This window comes from Lactuca virosa, chromosome 6 (genome assembly GCF_052849685.1).
Source record: "Lactuca virosa cultivar CGN04683 chromosome 6, Lactuca_virosa_CGN04683_v6, whole genome shotgun sequence".
Taxonomy (NCBI): domain Eukaryota; kingdom Viridiplantae; phylum Streptophyta; class Magnoliopsida; order Asterales; family Asteraceae; genus Lactuca; species Lactuca virosa.
Window position 1 is genome coordinate 47,942,006 of NC_136431.1, and position 21,664 is coordinate 47,963,669.

General features: G+C 37.1%; 1 protein-coding gene across 1 annotated transcript; it reads right to left on the reverse strand.

The window, feature by feature from the left end:
* Positions 1-747: 747 nt before the first annotated feature.
* Positions 748-2,542, reverse strand: LOC145122754 (uncharacterized). Its single transcript, XM_079058325.1, has 3 exons — positions 1,712-2,542; positions 1,083-1,634; positions 748-860 (listed from the first exon to the last, which is right to left on the reverse strand). Exons 1-3 carry the CDS (start codon positions 2,513-2,515, stop codon positions 759-761), a joined length of 1,458 nt encoding a protein of 485 aa, XP_078914451.1. The 5' UTR covers positions 2,516-2,542; the 3' UTR covers positions 748-758.
* Between the last annotated feature and the right edge of the window lie 19,122 nt (positions 2,543-21,664).

Sequence of the window (21,664 nt, forward strand, 5' to 3'; positions counted from 1 at the left end):
TGTGTGTGTGTGGGTGGGGGGGGGGGGGGATTTCCTTTTAATCTTTATTAAATATTTAAAAAAAATCTTAAAAATAAAGAAGAAGGGTATAATAGTTTTTGTACTTTGGAGAGGGACCAAAACCATATACAAAACTGATCAAAAGGATCATTGATCCAAAAAAGTTGTGGCTTGGACCAAATTACATACATACCACATGGACCATTTTTGTACTGTCTTTAAATTTTAATGATCATTACAACCGGTAAGTGTACCACCATTGCATATTACCGTTAGTGTCACCTGGCACCGCGTTGTGTGTGGCAACACTACTTCGACTGATGTATTGGCTATGATGAATACCACCACATATTTCTCTCAACTCTCGCTACGACTAGTTTTCCTAATTTTAAAAGTTTTTTTTAATATAATTTTAAAGTTGTTGAAAAAAAAAACATATTTTTCATTTTATTTAAACCATGTAAATACATTTTTTTGAAACAACAAATCCAATCTAATTAAGTATTTCTAATTTCATGTGTCTCATATGAACCATTGACTTCAAAAATGGAAAACAATACCTAATGTCCGTTGTATTAAAACTTTTTGATAACTACGTAAATACATGTTTATATCTAAATGTCCTACATGGTTACACATCATAAAATACAAAAAAATAAAAATAAATAAAATAACAATAATAATAATAACTTATAGTAATAATAATAACAATAATAATTAAAAACAACTAATGAACAAATTGTGTATGTAATTGTAGTCTACGCCATAATCTCACTCTTTAGGCACGCCCTGATCTTGACTTTTGCCGTTCTCCTGTCGTCAACATCCAATACATCACAACATTCCCCTCTATTTTCAACCTAAATCATAAAATAAAAATACATTATAGTATCATAATCTGGTTGTTTCACGGTTCAAAAAAGTGCAAATTGTACGTAAAATTCAAGTATAACGAAGCCTTTTATTTGATTAAAAACTTATCGCATTAACTCTTAAATATTTAATTTTAAATTAGGTTTTCTGAAAAGAAACTTTTATTGAAACTGATGAAATTTTAGTGATTAGGGAATTCATGAGCTTACAAAGCTTAATTTTGATGCCGGAGAGTAAACTTCAATCCTAGAAATATAATCTGCGGAGTGATTTGAAGAACAAGGGGGCAACCGACGTTGCATGGATCGAATGTAAGTCATCACGATTTCATCTGTTGTATTGTTATCATTACCGAGTCTCTTTATAGAATGAAAGAAGAATACATGAGGAGTTTCACATGGATCATCAGGAACTAATAATCTCGTGTTGAACATGTAATCAGGTGGATGTCGTTTCAAGCTCCATGGAGTAAATGTTTCGAAAGGCCTTCGGAGAATGCTACGAGGGATGTATTGTTCGTAAATGTAAATAGAGTAGCCCGAAGCTATGGAGAATGCCCAGTTCTTTTCCTTGTGGTAACAAACGGTTTGTTGAAGAAGGCGTGATTGATCAAATTTAGCAGCGTTCATGAGATGTGCGACGGACGTGTGGCGATTTATTCCGGGGAAGATTGGAAGCGCGATATCGAGATGGTGGAGGGAGATCAATGGTGCTTGTGGGTGCGCCGATAGATACCCAGATATATCATGCACCAAATCAATCTGTTGATCATAAAGATTATGGCTTTTTTATGCGTCGATGGACATGAGATTTGGTTGATTGATTGAAACTTAATTACCTGATGAAATCCTCTTTCAGGAGTAAGAGGAACACCAAGATCAGCAATGCAAGCGCTCAAAATCTGATCGCTAACGTAGTAAAACGGGTAAATTCCGATGCATGCATCAAGATTATCGACCAACGCCTCCACCAACGGGTAGCTCAACGCGAATCCTGCACCACCAAATGCCATCTCGAAGGAGAAGTCAAAATTCGACTTAACGCATTCAGAAACACCACCGATGTAATAATATTTTGTATGATCATACCTCCTTAAAAGCTCCACCAAATTATCCAAGAAGAAAACTGTATCATCGTCTCCCATAACGTACCATCTAACATCTTTGTCTCCTTCTCTATACGCTTCCAGGATCGTTCTCACGATTCTGATAACATTAGGCTTCACATGCCTCGAGTATACATCGAACTTTGTTGTGTTTTCAGAGATACGATAGGGAGGAAGCTCCGATGGCCATGGGAGAAGATCTGGGGTTGGTTTTTTGTCGAAGAAGATGTATCCTCTTGTGACGTTTGGCCGCCACCATTCTCGGAAATATGATCTCCGGTCACGCCATGCCTTGACGGATCCTGAGATGGCGAATACCAGTTGGGTGATGTCTGTGGCAGATACTTGTGTTGATGGTGATGAAGGTAAATCGAATGTTTTCTTGAGAGATGAAAGGCAGTCTGAAGATATTGAATTAGGTAAAACTGGATAATGTGAAACATACATGAAGAAAATGAAAAGGGTGAAGCCTGCAATCGCCAAAATCTTGCATAGATTTAATCGATTTGTTAAATTATTAGGCTTTTGCGGGTACATTTCGTCAAATCTTTCTTATTTCCTTCTTCAATTTGTCGTTAATTATTTTCCACATGAAGTTGTTTTTATTTTTTTTAGGGTTTAGTTCGAAATTGTATGCTTATATATGCACATACACAAGTTTTTATAAAATTTGGGTTCAGGTATGTCAACAAAATTTCAGCATATTTTGAGGCTAAAATTTCTTCATTTCGCCTTAGATTAATTTTTTCATTGCATTTAGGACATGGTGCAAGGAAAAAGGAAAGATTTGGTTATGTGTATGATTTTTTAACGTGAATATGTATAGTATGGTGCCATATGTTTATATGGAGATGTTACACAATGTTTTAAAAGGCCGGTCGAACCGGTTGGACCGGGAACCGGGGAAGGGAACGGTTCAACTATCACCGGTTTTATGTCGATTTCTGAACCGAATTGAAGCGGCCGGTTTTTAGAAAAACACGGTTGAACCGGTCAAAATAAACTAGTTGAACCGTTTAAATCAAATAAAAACACATGAAAAAGAACCATTTTCATAATAAACTTTGGTGATTTTTTTCAAATGTATGTAGTTTTCTCTAAATAAAAACATATGGTAAATGTTATAAAGTTTTTTTTTGATGTGTTTGTATTCATATAAAACTATATTTTGTTTCGGGATTATACTTTATTTTCTTTTTGACATATATTAATTGATGTAAAACATTAAAATTTATGGTTATGTGTTGTTTTAATGTATTTGAAGTGATCTACAACTTATTTTTATTTATATTTTTTATGTTTGAACTTGTAAACGTCAAATTAATGATTTATATATGTATGTATGTATAGAAAAATAGGAAAAAAATATGAAAATGATAGAAACCGGTGGACCCGGCGGTCGAACCGGTTAAACCGGTTGAACCGGAAACCGGTCATTATACCGGTTCAACTAAAAAACCGGTTTTTAAAACATTGTTTGTGCGATATGTTTATATGGATGTTACACAATGTTTTAAAAACCGGTTTGAACCGGTTGGACTGGGAACCGGGGAAGGAAATGGTTCAACTATCACCGGTTTTACGTCGATTTCTGAACCTGATTGAACCGGTCAGTTTTTAGAAAAACCCGGTTGAACCGGTCAAAATAAACTGGTTGAACCGGTTAAATCAAATAAAAGCACATGGAAACGAACCATTTGCATAAAAACTTTGGTGATTTTTTTCAAATATATGTAGTTTTCTCTAATTAAAAACATATGGTAATGTTATAAAGTTTTTTTGATGTGTTTGTATTTATATAAAACTATATTTTGTTTCGGTATTATGTTTTATTTTCTTTTTGACATATATGGATTGATGTAAAACATTAAAACTTATGGTTATGTGTTGTTTTAATGTATTTGGAGTGATCTACAACTTATTTTTATGTATATTTTTTATGTTTGAACTTGTAAACGTCAAATTCATGATTTATATATGTATGTATAGGAAAATAGGAAAAAATATGAAAATGATAGAAACTGGTTGACCCGGCGGTCGAACCGGTTAAACTGCTCACTATACCGGTTCAACTAAAAAACTGGTTTTTAAAACATTGGTATGGACCGTTGAAAGTTAATTGGGATACAACATACTTCAACTATTCTATCATTAAATTAAGCTTGAGTTAGAGGCTTAATTAAGATCAATTCAACAAGAGAGCTCATATTTCAACTTGCTCTATACGAAAAGAACTTCTCGGACATAGTCGGTGTATACGGGAAAACCATTGCCCCATACGATGATCTTCTCAATCGTGTTGACATGTCGAACGTTAAGATTGGGATTATTACAAAAATAAAAAAGCGAATAAACGAGGAGATAATGATATCGGTGTATGGCAACGTCATGAGTGTTGGCATTATTGAGTTTGATGAGGATTATTTCCCTTTCGTTTTGATCCGCCTGGCAACCCATACGATTCGGAGGAGGATGATGAGGAAGATGAAGAGTCTGAAGGTGTCTATGAAACATGGGTCCAACAATAAGACGCGGGAGAAGATATGGAAGAGGGCGAAATTTATCAACACGACGAACCGTTGCTTCAATCACAGAATATGTTGCTAGAATTTCCTATCGACGACAATAATCGAATCTCAGTTAATGAATTGATGGATCCTGATGTTTCTCATATTCCACAAACGACGCCTATTATCCCCTCCCCAATGGTGGATAACGAACCGACACATCGTATCCATGATTCTTTAAATTCCAACGACAATAATCTCAACGTCAATTTCCAGAACATCGAGAACCCCCCAAACATTGAACGGGGCCCTTGTTTCATGTGGCCCAAGTCAACCAAATGGGCTAGTTCTTGCCCGATGTTTTGGCATATTTCCGTTCAATATGAACACGAGCCCAATCATTAATGGTATTGGAGATACAGCGCCCCGGGTCGGATGATCCAGTTTAAAAAGACGAAGAACGGATAGCCACACTTCGTGATTCTCCCCCTAATTCACCACACCCATGGCTAACCTCAATGATCCAGTGACTGAGATGTCACCCTCGTGCAATTACAAACAACGATTCGCAGCGTTGGGACAATCCCAACTGTCAGCGTGAGCAAAAGAGATGTCCAAAAATAACCTCTTACTGGGAAACGAGCAAAGCGATTATTCCTCATCCTCTCACGAAGTGGAACAAACAGCGGGAATTGGGAAAGAGTCAGGTTTTGAAATTGAATCTGGAAACCTGATTGTCACTGAAGTTATTGGGAAAGTCGGTGTATCAGTCAATTTACAATGAATATAATGTCTCTTAACATTAGAGGTATTGGGGAGGATCCAAAAGTCAGGTTAATCATATGCTTAATAAAATTCAGCATAAAGTTTTATATATGGGATTACAAGAAACGCAGCTCCTCGACTCCGACAGCATAGATGTCGACGACTTTTGTGACCACATTGAATTTAGACACGTATGCGTACAAGGGACAAGTAGATCAAGGGGTTTACTAATCATTTGGGACTATAAAATTTACAATGTCGCTGAAGTCATCAGGTCAAGACACTTTCTCATCACAATTGGTCGTTGGTTAGGGGTGCAAGGTGTGACAACCCCATTTTCACGGACAGAAAAGACTGATTTGTTTATGCTTTATTTTAAAAATCAGAATATCTCTTAAAGAAATATGTTGCGGAATTTGTTCCCATAAAAACATGATAAATATGTTATCAAATCATTTCCGAAGAAATGTAATTTGTTTATATTAAAACTTTTGGATGTCATCGTCAATACAGAAACATAAGCATAAACAGACTTTACATTCGTTCACACTAGTGATTTACATCTCCTTTAATCTCTCAGTGTAATGTAGCTTCATATCGACACCTGTGATACAAATAAACTGAGTGGGTCAGGTTGGGAAACATGGTGAGTACATAGGGTTTTCAACCCACAATAATAAAGTTATTATGTTTCATCATCAAACAATTAACCCAATTACCCATCCTCATTATCTTCTTTATTTCTTAAGGTTCTATCCTAAGAATAATCTATCATTCACTCATTCATTCCTAAGGATTGTCCTAAGGAATAGGCACGGAGTCCATCGCTGCCAGGGTTTATTTAATTGGCACTAATTCCATAGCTGCCGATGTTATCTATAAGACACTAAGTCCATAGCTATCAGGGTTCATCTGTAAGGTACTAAATCCATAGCTACCAATATTTAAATGTAGGGTACTAAATCCATAGCTACCAACGTCCATTTATAAGGCACTAAGTCCATAGCTGCCAATGTTCGTTTATGAGGCACTAAGTGCATAGCTGCCAGGGTTTTTAGAGTACATCAGGTGAACATATCATTCACAACACCTACAAGTTGCAAGCCTGCTAGTGTTCCACTTGATTGTCTTGAATAGTCTATGATTGTCATTCATACTCTGCTAGATGACTGGGCCAACGCTTGGGTCAAGGCTTCTCATCATTTTTCACCTGTCATTCTCATTTTTCATTTCTCATGATCTATATCATCTTTCATCTACCCATCTTTACCCTTTGTAATTTATAGGTATAAAATACATATACATTTTAAATTGAATAAAACATGTACATTTTGTTCATCTAACATATAATATGCACACATAGCACGTAATTTATATTAAATACTTCATATCTATGTGTAAGATGAAAGTAACTATGTGTAAGACTTAATTTCCACGTCGTGGGCTCTTAACACATTACTCCCGTAGACTTAGCACATGTTTTTCTAGCCTCGATTAGTGTCCTTGACTAATTCGACATCGTGGATCTTATTTCCACGTTGTGGAGCATGGCTGATTAGGGTTTCTGCCACGTGTCATGCTCTTAGACTGCTACATCTTCGGAAGGTCATAACCTTTGCATACGAACTCCGTTTTTGACGTTCTTTATATCCACGCGTGGCTGGAGACGTACTCTACAACTTTATTTTATATCACTAAGGCTAAAAAGTATTTTACTTAAACTCACTTTTTACGATTCCCGGTATCGTGCCGGTTTTGTCGCGAAACTTCGACAGGTCAAATTCTTCGTTATAACTCGGATTTCAGCGTTCTTTATATGTACGGAAACCTTGTGAAATATACTAAAATAGTTAAGATTATTTATTCTAAATAATCCTATATCAAAAAGTCATTTTTGACGCTTATCGTCTCTGAATTGACTAGCCCCAATCTGCGGGCGCTACACAAGGGGAGACTATCCTAGCAAATATTTATTGGACATAAGCTTCGGTAGATAAACGAAACTGTGTGACGATATAATGAACATAAAAAACGAAAAACAAGGCACATGGATAATCTTTGGAGACTTCAATATCGTACGAACACAGGAAGAAAGAATAAATTCGTAATTTTGGAGATTGAGCGCCAATAGCTTCAACCACTTTATTCGCAAATATGGGCTCTACGATCTCAGGATAGGGTGGGGGGACACCGTTTCTCTTATTATACCATTATAGATTTGATACTAAAAAAACTTGATGGATTCTTGGTATGCCCCAACTTTACCAGCTCCTTCCCATCCGCTTCTGTCATTGCTTTGCCTAGAGAGCTATCAGACCACTGTCCCATTCTACTCTCAACATCAAGGCTCGATTTCGGCCCTGTTGATACATGTAAAGTGAGCCTTTATCAATCTGAGATAAAGTTGTCTGAAGTGAGAGTCTTCCAAATTAAGAAGTGTCCCGAAATGAAGAAAAATTTGAAGTGAAGTTCTGTCCGTGATACATCTTTTGTATTTGTTATTTTGAGTCTGTAATGTGCATTTAATGTTCCAAGTACTATTTTTTTTTTGTAGTTATTGTTTTATAATATAGTACATGGGACAAGATCAACAGAAGTGGTTGCGTCGGTCTGTTGATATTCAGATGTATTTTTAGTCCATGCACTTTATGAGATTTGTCTTATTCTCACTCGTTGTCTATTTAAGGAGTTGTAACCTTCATACTATGTACGCATGAGTGAAACATTCACATTTCTCATCAATACCAAGAATCATTCAGTTAATCATTCTCTCTATCATTCTTATTGTTCTTGAATCTCTTTACATTGTTCATACTTATTATTTAATCTCTTTGAGCAATTTTTTGAACTTCTTAATTTTCGAGGCAAGACTGGTTTACCAGACTTGACTGGACCCTAATCATTAGTAGCAGACACTGATCTTAAGATAATTCAAGGTTTGAGTTTTCAAACCGTTTCTGCACAGATCTTTTTGCTTTCACAATTAGTATCAGAACCTAAGTGGTTGTCCTTTGAATTCATAAGAACATATTGTAGTTGATTGAAGATTACCATGGTGTCTCAACCATTTATGTGTTCAAGAAAAAGTTCTTATATATACCACTTCATCTCTAATATCCTAACTTCAATGGCTGCTTCTAATCAATCTCAACAAATGTATTCAATGCAAATAGAAAATACCATGGGTTGCCCAACGCGTGCCCCATTGCTAGTTGTTGAAGAGTATGATCACTGGAAAGTTAGAATGGAGAGATTTTAGCTTGGTAAAGAAAAAGGTGAAGAGATATGGAGATCTATAAAAGAATGTCCTCATGTTCCTTTTAGACAAATGATCAAAGATGTTGTTGTTACACTCATGGGTCAAGAAAAACTCAGTACAACGCCTCTAACTACAACTGATATTTATAAATATCATGCAGATCAAATTGCATTCTCAGAAATGGTGCTTGGTGTTCCTCCTTCTCTCTTTGAGCGCATAAAGTTGTGCAAATCTACAAAATACATTTGGGATACACTTCAAGACTTGTTCGAAGGGTCTGAGAACATGAAGGATAAGTGTTTGACATCAGTTGTAAACAACTTTGACACCTTCACTACAACTCCTGGTGAATTTGTAGCCTCTGCATGAAATCGATACAGGATCATGGTGAATAACATGACCGCACATGGTGTAGTCCGAACTCCACTCGAGTATAATGTCAAGTTCATCAACAGCCTTGGAAAAGGATGGGGAAAAAGTTAAGTCCTATCTCCAGAGTAATAGATCTCTAAAGAAACTAAAGCTCTGTCAGTTGTTTGACGAACTGTAAGGTCTTGAATCCAACGTTGCTCAAACACCGAGAGAACTCTCAGGAGGTCCTCTTTCTTTAGTAAGCTCTGTCAATCCATTGATTCTGAACCCATCTGTTCCAGATCCTTTTAGAGTCGTCTCACCTGTTCCACCTGTTCAATCTAAAGGAACCACTCAACCTATCGCACCTATTCCTTAAATTCCGAACTACTCGTACGACGTAGACCTTTATCCAGAAGATGATGATTCCAAACTTCGTTTCCAGCAACCGTTTGCACTTCTATGTATGAAGTACAGACGCCCTTGGAATCCCAATCAAAAACCACCTCAAAACCGATTTCAAGCTCCTCACCAAAGCAATCCTCAATCTTACCCTAAACCCAATGAAAATCCACCGACATATCGACCCAACATTCCAAATCACTCCACAGAACCTCAGGAAGTTCTGAACCCATCCAAGCCCAAGATTGTATGTCACAAATATGGTCTCGGAAACCAATTTATAAAGGACTGTTTGGCTGAAACTCCTCATAAACCAAGGGTAAAATACTCTGGCTACTATGCTCGTAGAGCACAAGAACTAGCTGAAAGTGAAAAGGCTTTTGTCACAACGGTTTCAAGGAATCTTGATGGGTATTGGTCATTTGGGGATGAGGGTAAATAAAATATACAAAGAACTTGTGTCTAGTGGCTAGACAGTCAATCGTTTGTGATGAAGGTTATTAGTCTTCTGGTTCGAAAGCTGATGATGACGATGCTGAGCAGAAATACTATTACATGGCAACAAACGATCCACCTAAGTGACGCATCATCCAGCAGGTAAAATCTATGATCACCGATAATAATTTTGATTTGTCTGTTTATGAACCTTATCTAACTCAAATTCAATCAGATATGACAGTTATTCATATATCCTATGAGTCTGCCATAGGAGTCAGTGAGAAGCTAGATAGTGAGTTGACCCGTCTTAGATAACGTTTTGAAGACCGTAAGCTTAAGATTGAATCATTAGAGAGAGAACTTGTAATGGCTAAGGATGAATGTATTATTTTGAATGACAAATGTGAAATTAATCTTAGTGAAAGAAACATCTTGGTCAGTGATGATAAACGTCTTGATGCAAAAATTGATGCTTTGCATAATTATATTGATGTTCTTGAAACTAACGAAAGGATGACACATAATTTTTGTCACCCATGGTCCAAAGCACCAGGTCTCAGAAGCGAGTTTCAAAAGCCTATTGGTCGTCCTTTGAAGGAATTTTAAAGCCTAACGTTCATGGGAGACATTCTGAACCATACTTATTCGGATACCCATGTTTCACCATTGTCGTCCCTTCATGAGACTTCAGACAAATATCAATCGTTGATTCCTGAGTTCAAACCTCTCACTGTTAAATGTCCTGATTCCATGCATCTTCCGTGTATGATATTCAGGGACTTAAATCAGTCTTCAGAATCCTTTCCAAACACAGGCTATACAAGAGTTCATTTTCTAAACTCTGGTCATCCGAACAAATGTGTTATTGAGGAAATCATTCCTGAGACTAACGTACATGACTTTGACCAATCCAATTCATTTTGGGCGTCTCTTGATAGTGATGTAGAACTTAAGAGTGATGATGACATCTCGTTTGATTCTTGTGTCTCCAATTCTAAGGTAGTCTCAAAATCGACTCTAGTACCAATTAAGCCTCGTTTCAACAATCCATCGATAGGACAAACTTCCAAGTCATCATCTGACTCTCGGAAGAAACCCTGGATGAACAAGAAAGACATTGTTCACCCAAAGACCGAAGCTAGGAAAGCACTTGAAAAAGAAACTAGGTGTAGGCAATACTCTAGGTTTCTTGAGACATCTGAGAAGAAAGTGGCTCAAATAGTTTGTCCAGCTACTAGGAATCACAATACCTTCATGCATGTTAAGATCCTTTAGAGGCCATCTAATCCTGTTAGTTTGGATGTTCGGAACACATCTATCAATAGCTATGCAAAAAATGTTATTGTTGAGACCTCATCTAAGAAAACCAGCTCTCTTCGGACAGTTTCTTCTTTTGTATTTATTGCTACCTCGGATGGCATGATTTTTAAACCTAAACAACTTCCAAAACCTAATGTGCCTTCGAACGCGGCAAACAAAGGAAAAGATGCTCAGAACACTGTTGTTCAGAAACTTTCTAAAGGTTTGAAACAAAAGTTTGAATGGAAAGTGAAAAGGTCTAAAAACACAACTGAAACACCTATGAACATAGTTCTTCCAGCAACATCTCATAAAATTATCCCTCCGAGGAAAGTAGTGCCCAAACAACCAATGATTGAATATGATTTTTGGATAAATAAAAAGACCTTGACTTTCTGCCTCTTTCCAAAAGAATCTCGGAAAAATCCTTCAGAGATACCAGCTGCTCAAAAATCACAAACCAAGTCCAAAGCTCATGCTAAAGTCCCTAAACCTAACTCGGAGCCTAAAAACTCCAAAACTCACTGATTTTTCAGGCTTTTTGTGCTTCGTGCCAAGATAGAATATGGTATATTGATAGTGTTTGTTCCATGCACATGACTTGGAAGAAAGATTTTATTTGTGATCTAACGCTTGCTCCAAATGTTGGTTATGTTACTTATGGCAACAATTGAAATTCTCGAATTCGAGGTTATGGCGTCTTGACCAATGGAAATTTCTTTATCTCAAATGTGACATGTGTAGCTGATCTCAAGCATAATCTGATCAGTGTGGCTCAACTCACTAATGCAAATTGAAGAGTTCAATTCTGTAACAAGCATAGCTACGTTATGACAGAACACCGGAAAGAATGTCTTATCAAATCAAATCGTATCAAGAATATGTATCCTTTAGACATCAATATGACCATTGGAAAGCCTCAACTTTGTCTTCTTTGAATGGTCGTTCCTGACCTAAGTTAGCTATGTCATCAGAGGCTCGTTCATCTTAACTTCCGATATATCAATGATCTGGTTTCTACTGAAATGGTATAATATCTGCCGCTCCTTAAATTTGAAAACGATCATCTCTGCGTTGCATGTGAATGTGGGAAGAAATTGAAGAAAGTTCATCCTATGATTATTGAAAAGTCCATTTCAGAATCACTAGAACTTCTTAACATCGATCTGTGTGGACCATCTGTTATAGAAACTTTACACCATAAAAAGTATATTCATGTGATTGTTGATGACTACACAATGTTCACTTGGGTTTTCTTCTTAAGGGGTAAAGTACGGAACTGCTTCCGAGCTTGTCAACTTTATCAAAAACATTAAAGTCCTGACTAAACTTCCTGTCAGAAGAATTCAAAGTGAGAATGGATCCGAGTTCACTAATGCCACCATTGAGAAGTTTCTCACCAACAAAGATACCGATCACAATTTCTTTGCTCGCTACGCTCCTCAACAAAATGGTGTAGTTAAAAGAAGAAATTGAACTCTTGTTGAAGTCGCCCGATCGATGTTGAACTTTGCAGACCTTCCTCTATATCTTTGGGCCGAATCCGTTCAATTGCATTCTTCACTCAAAATCAAAACATCATCAATCGTCGTCTCAACATGACACCGTGTGAAGCAATGAATGGTCGAAAGCCGAATATCTCGTTCTTAAACGTTTTTGGATGTAGATGCTTTATCAAAAACAACCGTTATCAACTCACAAAGTTTCATCTGAAATCCAATGAAGCCATCTTTCTGGGATACTCCGCCAAATCTAAAGCTTACATAGTTCTGAATTGTAAGAACTCGTGTAATTGAAGAAAGTTTTGATATCACTTTGGATGATAATTTTGTTCGGAACTCAGATCCTACTCATGTTACAACACATATCATGGAGTCCGATGCTCCACCTCATGGGTCTCTAAATTATCAAATTATCTATGAAGTTGATTCCGAAAGTCTGTTCGGACCAATAGAGACTGCTCTTGATTCAGAATCTCGACCAAGACCTTCCTCAACCGACGCTCCGATTTCTCAAAATGTCTCTGGTCCGACCCCAAACTTTCCTCCATTTGATTCCGATCCATTTCAACCTTCTCAGGTTGAGGGGGAGAATAGACATCCAACCCTCGAATCAAATGTCGCCGGATTTCAAGATGCAGCAGATCAATTCAACTTGCATCCACTTCGGACCACATTGAATCCAACCCACATCCTTCTGCTGCAAATCCATTTTCTGAGATTAAAATTCATTCTGAGAAACATTTTTTATTATTTTATTTTTAACCAATTTCTTTTCAGTTTAAACCAGTTAATTATTTTTTTTATTAAAACCAATTTTTTTATTTAAAACCCATTATTTCTTTTACACCAATTTTAGCCCCATGGTTCAAGGCTTCATTCTTTTGCTGATTACGAGTGAAGACACATTTATTTCAGAGATTATTATTTGTGTGTTCTTCCTCTTTCCAAGCAATTTGCATTTGCAGCCTTCAATTTATATGCTTAAGTGATTCGGATCCACACATTTTCATTCGGAAACTTGTCTGATCAACAACGTTTTCTGAGGTTTGGATCTTTTCCAAGCTTTACATTTTACTTCCTTCAGACTGGTTACATATGGTTTCAGACCATCACTAGGACCAATTAGACGTCTAGACCGGTTCACTTCGACCTTGATTGACTAGTTATTGGTTGTGCTTTGGGAGTTCGGGTTTGCATTTTGGTTATCAGCATTAGTTCGGTTTAGCATTATGATTTTTCAGTAGCGGTTTTTATCATACATATTCTATAGTGTTTGTTCAATTTGGAAATACATCACCAATTCTACCCATGACTAGAAAATAATATCCTCGTTCTCACGGGTAGATGCTCAAATCAAGGGGGAGTGTGCAATGCTCCATCATATCCGACGTATTCTCTTGCCCGATTTCATGATTATTTTTTATCTTTATTGCATGGTCGATCAAAAATAGGGGGAGAAATGAGCATCCATTATGAGTTTATTATTGGAGTTTTGACATTAAATACATTTAAAGACTGAGATTGATTTAGTAATCTGATGTGGCACTGATTTTCGATATTTACCGATCGAATTTTTGGCATTACTAGATGTTCTTTGGATCATGATTATTTATCTTTAGACTCTACATTTTGGGATGTCTCCTTTGTGTTAGCATTTAGATCAGATTGTATGATTGTTCGAGTTTGGATTTGCGATACTATGAAGACAGATTATTTTGGCGATGTGACGTGGCACTTAGTTTTGATCTTCCTATCAAAATTTTGGCATTGCTAGACCATGTCTTCGGACTCACATTATTTATTATTCAGACTTCGCTTTGGGATTCTTCACATATTAGTTGGTTACTCTTCAGAGATTATTTGGTGCATTATCACTAGAGTTCGGAATATTGAAGACGTTGTGTGAATCGTCATTGTGCTCTTCGGTTCAACAGTTGAGGGGAGACTGTGAACATGACCGGTTTTTGGGGACTGATCAGTTTCGAAGATTGGGATTTCATATTTTATTCAGATTTGGGACCTCTGTATGTTCTTTGATGATAGAGATTCCATTTCCAGATTCCAAGATCATGACAACTTTAGCTCTTCCGAGACACTTTAGCACCAAAGCCTGGCCGTCGGATGTTCTGCCTTTTATCACTGCTTATTACCCTCACCATTTCCGAGCATTTAGGGGGAGATTGTTGGAGCATAAAAATGATCTACACTGATGAGTGATTTACTAGGCTAGAATATTCCCTTGTATGAGAGTATATTCTCTCCACTAGTATATAAAGTGGAGGTGAGTGGTCATTTTATATAATGTGTGCACCATGTCGTGGACTTAATTTCCACGTCGTGGGCTCTTAACACATTACTCCTGTAGACTTAGCACATGTTTTTCTAGCCTCGATTAGTGTCCTTGACTAATTCCACGTCGTGGACCTTATTTCCACGTCGTGGAGCACGGCTGATTAGGGTTTCTGCCACGTGTCATGCTCTTAGACTACTACATCTTCGGAAGGTCATAACTTTTGCATACGAACTCAGTTTTTGACGTTCTTTATATCCACGCGTAGCTGGAGACGTACTCTACAACTTTATTTTATATCACTAAGTCTAAAAAGTAATTTATATTAGACTCACTTTTTACGATTCCTGGTGTCGTGCCGGTTTTGTCGCAAAACTTCGACGGGTCATAACTTCTTCGTTATAACTCGGATTTCAGTGTTCTTTATATGTACGGAAACCTTATGAAATATACTATAACTTAGTTAAGATTATTTATTCTAAATAATCCTCTATCAAAAAGTCATTTTTACGCTTATCGTCTCTGAATTGACTAGCCCGAATCTGCGGGCGCTACACAAGGGGAGACTATCATAGCAAATATTTATTGGACATAAGCTCCAGTGGATAAACGAAAACTATGTGACGATATAATGAACATAAAAAAAAGCAAAACAATGCACATGGATAATATTTGGAGACTTCAATGTCGTCCGAAGACAAGAAGAAACAATAAATTCGTAATTGTGGAGATTGAGCGCCAATAGCTTCAACCAGTTTATTCACGACTATGGGCTCTACGATCTCAGGATGGGGTGGGGGGGGGAACCGTTTCTCTTATTATACTACTATAGATTTGATACTGAAAAAACTTGATCGATTCTTGGTATGCCCCAACTTTACCAGGTTCTTTCCATCCGCTTCTGTCATTGCTTTGCCTTGAGAGCTATCAGACCACTGTCTCATTCTACTCTCAACATCAAGGCTCGATTTCGGCCCTGTTGATACATGTAAAGTGATCCTTTAGAAATATGAGATAAAGTTGTCTAAAGTGAGAGTCTTCCAAATTAAGAAGTGTTCCGAAATGAAGCAAATTCTGAAGTGAAGTTCTGTCCGAGATACATCTTTTGTATTTGTTGTTTTGAGTCTGTAATGTGAATTTAATGTTCTAAGTACTATTGTTTTTTTTTTGTATTTATTGTTTAATAGTATTGTACATGGGACAAGATCAACAAAAGTGGTTGCGTCGGTCTGTTGATCTTCAGATGTATTTTAGTCCATGCACTTTATGAGATTTGTCTTATTCTAATTCGTTGTCTATTTAAGGAGTTGTAACCTTCATACTATGTACGCATGAGTGAAACATTCACCTTTCTCATCAATACCAAGAATCATTCAGTTAATCATTCTCTCTGTCACTCTTATTGTTCTTGAATCTCTTTACATTGTTCATACTTATTATTTAATCTATTTGAGCACTTTTTTGAACTTCTTAAATTTCGAGGCAAGACTGGTTTACCGGACTTGACTGGACCCTAATCATTAGTAGCAGACACTGATCTTAAGCTAATTCAAGGTTTGAGTTTTCAAACCGTTTCTACACAGATCTTTTTGCTTTCACAATTAGTATCAGAGCCTAAGTGGTTTTCCTTTGAATTCATAAGAGCATATTGTAGTTGATTGAAGATTACCATGGTCTCTCAATCATTTATGTGTTCAGGATAAAGTTCTTATATATACCACTTCATCTCTAATATCCTAACTTTAATGGCTGCTTCTAATCTATCTCAACAAATGTATTCAATGCAAATAGAGAATACCATGGGTTGCCCAACACGTGCCCCATTGCTAGTTGTTGAAGAGTATGATCACTGGAAAGTTAGAATGGAGAGATTTTAGCTTGGTAAAGAAAAAGGTGAAGAGATATAGAGATCTAAAAAAGAATGTCCTCATGTTCCATTTAGACAAATGATCAAAGATGTTGTTGCTACACTCATGGGTCAAGAAAAGCTCAGTACAACGCCTCTAACTGCAACTGATATTTATAAATATCATGCAGATCAAATTGCATTCTCAGAAATGATGCTTGGTGTTCCTCCTTCTCTCTTTGAGCGCATAAAGTTGTGCAAATCTACAAAAGACATTTGGGATTCACTTCAAGACTTGTTCGAAGGGTCTGAGAACATGAAGGATAAGCGTTTGACATCAGTTGTAAACAACTTTGACAGCTTCACTACAACTCCTGGTGAATTTGTAGCCTCTGCATGAAATCGATACAGGATCATGGTGAATAACATGACCGCACATGGTGTAGTCCAAACTCGACTCGAGTATAATCTCAAGTTCATCAACAGCCTTGGAAAAGGATGGGGAAAAAGTTAAGTCCTATTTCCAGAGTAATAGATCTCTGAAGAAACTAAAGCTCTATCAGTTGTTTGACGAACTGTAAGGTCTTGAATCCAACGTTGCTCAAACACCGAGAGAACTCTCAGGAGGTCCTCTTTCTTTAGTAAGCTCTGTCAATCCATTGATTCTGAACCCATCTGTTCCAGATCCTTTTAGAGTCGTCTCACCTGTTCCACCTGTTCAATCTAAACGAACCACTCAACCTATCGCACCTATTCCTCAAATTCCGAACTACTCGTACGACGTAGAGTTTGATCCAGAAGTAGATGATTCCAAACTTCGTTTCCAGCAACAGTTTTCACTTCTATCTATGAAGTACAGATGCCCTTGGAATCCCAATCAAATCCACCTCAAACCAATTTCAAGCTCCTCACCAAAGCAATCCTCAATCTTACCCTAAACCCAATGAAAATCCACCGACATATTGACCCAACATTCCAAATCACTCTGCGGAACCTCGGGAAGTTGTGAACCCAGCCAAGCCCAAGATTGTATGTCACATATATGGTCTCGAAAACCACTTTGCAAAGGAATGTTTGGCTGAAACTCCTCATAAACCAAAGGTAAAAGACTCTGCCTACTATGCTCGTAGAGCACAAGAACTAGCTGAAAGCGAAAAGGCTTTTGTTACAACGGTTTCACGGAATGTTGATGGGTATTGGTCATTTGGTGATGAGGGTTAAGAAAAATCTACAAAGAACTTGTGTCTAGTGGCTAGAAAGTCAATCGAGTGTGATGAAGGTTATTAGTCTTCTGGTTTGAAAGTCGATGATGACGATGCTGAGCCGAAATACTATTACATGGCAACAAACGATCCACCTAGGTGACACATCATCCAGCAGGTAAAATCTATGATCAGTGATAATAATTTCGATTTGTCTGTTTGTGAACCTTATCTAACTCAAATTCAATTAGATATGACAGTTATTCATAAATCCTATGAGTCTCCCATAGAAGTTAGTGAGAAGCTAGATAGTGAGTTGCCCGTCTTAGATAACGTTTTGAAGACCGTAAGCTTAAGATTGAATCATTAGAGAGAGAACTTGTAATGGCTAAAGATGAATGTATTATTTTTAATGACAAATGTGAAATTAATCTTAGTGAGAGAAACATCTTGGTCACTGATGATAAACGTCTTGATGCAAAAATTGATGCTTTGCACAATTATATTGATGTTCTTGATGCTAACGAAAGGATGACACATAATTTTTGTCACCCATGGTCCAAAGCACCAGGTCTCGGAAGCGAGTTTCCAAAGCCTATTGGTCGTCCTTTGAAGGAATTTTAAAGCCTAACATTCATGGGAGACATTCTGAACCATACTTATTCTGATACCCATGTCTCACCATTGTCATCCCTTCATGAGACTTCAGACAAATATCAATCGTTGATTCCTGAGTTCAAACCTCTCACTGTTAAATGTCCTGATTCCATGCATCTTCTGTGTATGATATTCATGGACTTAAATCAGTCTTCAGAATCCTTTCCAAACACAGGATATACAAGAGTTCATTTTCTAAACTCTGGTCATCCGAACAATTGTGTTATTGAGGAAATCATTCCTGAGACTAACGTACATGACTTTGACCAATCCAATTCATTTTGGGCGTCTCTTGATAATGATGTAGAACTTAAGAGTGATGATGACATCTCGTTTGATTCTTGTGTCTCCAATTCTAAGGTAGTCTCAAAATCGACTCTAGTACCAATTAAGTCTCGTTTCAACAATCCATCGATAGGACAAACTTCCAAGTCATCATCTGACTCTCGGAAGAAACCCTGGATGAACAAGAAAGACATTGTTCACCCAAAGACCGAAGCTAGGAAAGCTCTTGAAAAAGAAACTAGGTGTAGGCAATACTCTAGGTTTCTTGAGACATATGAGAAGAAAGTGGCTCAAACAGTTTGTCCAGCTACTAGGAATCACAATACCTTCATGCATGTTAAGATCCTTTAGAGGCCATCTAATCCTGTTAGTTTGGATGTTCGGAACACATTTATCAATAGCTATGTAAAAATTGTTATTGTTGAGACCTCATCTAAGAAAACCAGCTCTCTTCGGACAGTTTCTTCTTTTGTATTTATTGCTACCTCGGATGGCATGATTTTTAAACCTAAACAACTTCCAAAACCTAATGTGCCTTCGAACGCAGCAAACAAAGGAAAAGATGCTCAGAACACTGTTGTTCAGAAACTTTCTAAAGGTTTGAAACAAAAGTTTGAATGGAAAGTGAAAAGGTCTGAAAACACAACTGAAACACCTATGAACATAGTTCTTCCAGCAACATCTCAGAAAATCATCCCTCCGAGGAAAGTAGTGCCCAAACAACCAATGATTGAATATGATTTTTGGATAAATAAAAAGATCTTGACTTTCTGCCTCTTTCCAAAAGAATCACGGAAAAATCCTTCAGAGATACCAGCTGCTCAAAAATCACAAACCAAGTCCAAAGCTCATGCTAAAGTCCCTAAACCTAACTCGGAGCCTAAAAACTCCAAAACTCACTGATTTTTCTGGATTTTTATGCTTCGTGCCAAGATAGAATATGGTATATTGATAGTGTTTGTTCCATACACATGACCTGGGAAGAAATATTTTATTTGTGATCTAACGCTTGCTCCAAATGTTGGTTATGTTACTTATGGCAACAATTGAAATTCTCGAATTCGAGGTTATGGCGTCTTGACCAATGGAAATTTCTCTATCTCAAATGTGACATGTGTAGATGATCTCAAGCATAATCTGATCAGTGTGGCTCAACTCACTAATGCAAATTGAAGAGTTCAATTATGTAACAAGCATAGCTACGTTATGACAGAACACCGGAAAGAATGTCTTATCAAATCAAATCGTATCAAGAATATGTATCCTTTAGACATCAATATGACCATTGGAAAGCCTTAACTTTGTCTTCTTTGAATGGTCGTTCCTTACCTAAGTTAGCTATGGCATCAGAGGCTCGTTCATCTTAACTTCCGATATATCAATGATCTGGTTTCTGCTGAAATGGTCTGATATCTGCCACTCCTTAAATTTGAAAACGATCATCTCTGCGTTGCATGTGAATGTGGGAAGAAATTGAAGAAAGTTCATTCTGTGATTATTGAAAAGTCCATTTCAGAACCACTAGAACTTCTTAACATCGATCTGTGTGGACCATCTGTTATAGAAACTTTACACCATAAAAAGTATATTCATGTGATTGTTGATGACTACACAATGTTCGCTTGGGTTTTCTTCTTAAGGGGTAAAGTACGGAACTGCTTCCGAGCTTGTCAACTTTATCAAAAACATTAAAGTCCTTACTAAACTTCCTGTCAGAAGAATTCAAAGTGAGAATGGATCCGAGTTCACTAATGCCACCATTGAGAAGTTTCTCACCAACAAAGATACCAATCACAATTTCTTTGCTCCCTACGCTCCTCAACAAAATGGTGTAGTTAAAAGAAGAAATTAAACTCTTGTTGAAGTCGCCCGAACGATGTTGAACTTTGCAGACCTTCCTCTATATCTTTGGGCTGAATCCGTTCAATTGCATTCTTCACTCAAAATCAAAACATCATCAATCGTCGTCTCAACATGACACCGTGTGAAGCAATGAATGGTCGAAAGCCGAATATCTCGTTCTTAAACGTTTTTGGATGTAGATGCTTTATCAAAAACAACCGTTATCAACTCACAAAGTTTCATCTGAAATCCAATGAAGCCATCTTTCTGGGATACTCCGCCAAATCTAAAGCTTACATAGTTCTGAATTGTAGAACTCGTGTAATTGAAGAAAGTTTTGATATCACTTTGGATGATAATTTTGTTCGGAACTCAAATCCTACTCATGTTACAACACATATCATGGAGTCTGATGCTCCACCTCATGGGTCTCCGAATTATCAAATTATCTATGAAGTTGATTTCGAAAGTCTGTTCGGACCAGTAGGGACTGCTCTTGATTCAGAATCTCGACCAAGACCTTCCTCAACTGACGCTCCGATTTCTCAAACTGTCTCTGGTCCGACCCCAACCTTTCCTCTAGTTGATTCCGATCCATTTCAACATTCTCAGGTTGAGGGGGAGAATAGCCATCCAACCCTCGAATCAAATGTCGCCGGATTTCAAGATGCAGCAGATCAATTCAACTTGGATCCACTTCGGACCACATTGAATCCAACCCACATCCTTCTGCTGCAAATCCATTTTCTGAGATTAAAATTCATTCTGAGAAACATTTTTTATTATTTTATTTTTAACCAATTTCTTTTCATTTTAAACCAGTTAATTATTTTTTTTATTAAAATCAATTTTTTTTATTTAAAACCCATTATTTCTTTTACACCAATTTTAGCCCCATGGTTCAAGGCTTCATTATTCTTGCTGATTACGAGTGAAGACACATTTATTTTAGAGATTATTATTTGTGTGTTCTTCCTCTTTCCAAGCTACTTGCATTTGCAGCCTTCGATTTATATGCTTAAGAGATTCGGATCCACAGAT

Bases quoted from the DNA above. Each gene is read 5' to 3' on its own strand.
- LOC145122754 (XM_079058325.1), bottom strand. From the start codon at position 2,515: ATGTACCCGCAAAAGCCTAATAATTTAACAAATCGATTAAATCTATGC. The intron at 1,635-1,711 runs GTAATTAAGTTT...TATGATCAACAG, and splicing joins CTGAAAGAGGATTTCATCAG to ATTGATTTGGTGCATGATAT. The intron at 861-1,082 runs GTAAGCTCATGA...TTTATGATTTAG, and splicing joins CGGCATCAAAATTAAGCTTT to GTTGAAAATAGAGGGGAATG.